General features: G+C 37.7%; 1 protein-coding gene across 2 annotated transcripts in view; it reads left to right on the top strand.

Annotated features, from left to right (window-relative positions):
* LOC106871453 (corticotropin-releasing factor receptor 2) overlaps window positions 1-2,608 on the top strand; it is a 280,338-nt gene that overhangs the window by 124,875 nt on the left and 152,855 nt on the right. For both annotated transcript variants that reach the window (XM_052971021.1, XM_052971022.1), the window contains one exon: window positions 949-1,043. In XM_052971021.1, the coding sequence (XP_052826981.1) occupies window positions 949-1,043 (95 nt within the window). The remainder of the gene's footprint in view (window positions 1-948; window positions 1,044-2,608) is intronic.

The raw sequence follows: 2,608 nt of genomic DNA on the forward strand, positions 1-2,608 counted from the left end.
ACACACTCACACACACACACACACACACATGTACACACACACACAAACACACACACACACACACACACACACAGAGTCCCTCCAACGAAGTACAGATTAATAGTGTCCATCTGTCATCAACGAAGTCTTTCGAGAAAATAGAATTCACCGTCGCACGATAGAGAAAAATTCATTAAATTAACTTTTCGCATCGTTTATAACACTCACATACACATAATATGCATCGGTACATAGCTGATATTTATAAGCAATTTAACAATTGAGACAATGTAACGGTAGAATGAGTAATGACATTGACGGGAAATATTGCAATATCAGTTACTGGCAAGAGTGCAGAATTAGTGATGGTTGACAACGCAGCGTCGCGAGCGACGGAGAATATTGCATCATTGAGAGGAGACTGTAAAGTATTAGTAATAGGAGACACCATTAATTCGTTGAAGCTCTAATACACATTGAATATGGGTTCAGGCAAGAAGGTAACAGAGCAGCATTTAATTCCTGGTATGATTGGGCTATCTCATCCCGTTTCTGAGAGGGTAATGTAATCTTATTTCAAGTAGAATAACATGTGATACAAAATAGTGTTTGTGAAAGGTACACTTCACTCCGTCGTAAATTCGAAAAGGCCTAACTGGTAACTGTGGATAGTCTCTCTAAAGAAATGAAATTTCAATTATAGTTACAAATATATTATTAAGACACTATGCAAACAATATATTTGAAGACATACATACATACATGTGTGTGTGTGTGTGTGTGTGTGTGTATAAATAGATTTAAAAAGAAACAAACTAGACTATAGAAACACATAAAAATGCTGAGCAGGGCCATTAAACTTTCTTAATATATATGTTGCCGTGATGAAAAATATTGTGAGAACCTAAAGAAAAGAGAAAAATTATCTAGAGAGCAAACTGATATTTATAAACATATTTTATATTTCAGAAAACGCAACACGAAAGTGCAGTGAAAATGGCACGTGGGCAGAAAAAGCAAATTACAACGGATGCCTAAACCCTCCACATCAAGTACCTGAGGATGTAAGTAGAAATTAGTTTTATTTGTATAATAATTCTCATACTAATGTTAAATCATATTTAACAACCGAACATAAAAGTATTATTCACCCAAATTAAAATCTTTGTGTCAATGGCCTTCTCTATACAAAGGTACTATTCAGCACAGTTTCCATTGCAAGTGATGAATTTACACCAGTGTCGAACCCATCTTTTGGCTTCCCTTTGAAAACATTCTGGTGTGCTCACAACCGTTTTCACCGTTTCTGAGTCACCGAATTACTCTCTCCCCAAAGGCTGTGTTTCGATTAGCCAAACAGATGGAATTTGGAAAGCGGCAGATCCAATCTAGGTGCTGGGGAGAGGAGAACCACTGACAAGCCCGATTTGCTGATTGTCTGATTTGCTGCTTAAGATGTGTGTGGCCACGCATTGCCATGGTGAATGTGAGTCGTCCTTGGATATTTGTTTTCTCTCTTCTTTCCTACTTCAATGGGAATGATAGAGGATGTGCGTAATATATGCGTAAATTTGTATATGCAAATGTGTATCTATACCTACCTGTTTACGTATGTATATATATACGTTCATATGTGTCTGGGTATATTTACATATGTTTACATCTGTATAGATTTTACTTGTGTAGATAGGTCTATCTATCTATCTATCTATCTATCTATCTATCTATCTATCTATCTATCTATCTATCTATCTGTCTGTCTTTCTGTCTGTCTTTCTGTCTGTCTGTCCGTCCGTCTGCCTGCCTGCCCGTCTGTCTGTCCGTCCGTCCGTCTGCCTGCCTGCCCGTCTGTCTGTCTATCTATCTATCTATCTATCTATCTATCTATCTATCTATCTATCTATCTATCTATCTATCTATCTATCTATCCGTTACCTAAAGTGGATGTTGTATTAGAACACAGAATACTGCATTATTTCACAAGACAGAACCTCTCATGTAGATTCGTGGTGCACAAAAGCAATAACTGTCCCTTACGGCCGCCAGAACTGCCAGATCGCGTGATTTTGACATCACTTCACTTCGTCAATGGCAGACGTCTGCGTTTAACAGCTGTAGCGGACGGTTATCACCCACAAATGTTATAGACGCGACTGGTTTGATGAATTACAAGCCCATACGAGAGGTCCTGTTGTGGTAAATAACGCAGTATTCTGTGTTCTAGCACAACATTCAGTTTAAGTGACGATAGATATTATCTTTTGGCATTATTATTTATTCTGCCACTGAGAATTATATTTTAATAAGCCCACAAGCTATTTACGACACGGGGGAATCGGCTGCTATATCCATCCGTGGATGCCTGTCATTGACAAGGCCAAGGAAGGCCGAAACGACATTATGCGGCAGCGCCAGTGGCCATAGCTGATATAAACCCAAGCGCTTATATGCACCGCAAGTTCATGAGCGGTTCTTTCATGGTAAATAATGCGGTATTCTGTGTTCTAACACAACATCTTCTTTAAGTGGGAGATAAATATTACCTTTGAATTAGTACAGCTTCCATCGCTCTTGTATATATATTATTATGATTATATATATATATATATATATATATATATATATATAT

This window comes from Octopus bimaculoides, chromosome 10 (genome assembly GCF_001194135.2).
Source record: "Octopus bimaculoides isolate UCB-OBI-ISO-001 chromosome 10, ASM119413v2, whole genome shotgun sequence".
Lineage (NCBI taxonomy): Eukaryota > Metazoa > Mollusca > Cephalopoda > Octopoda > Octopodidae > Octopus > Octopus bimaculoides.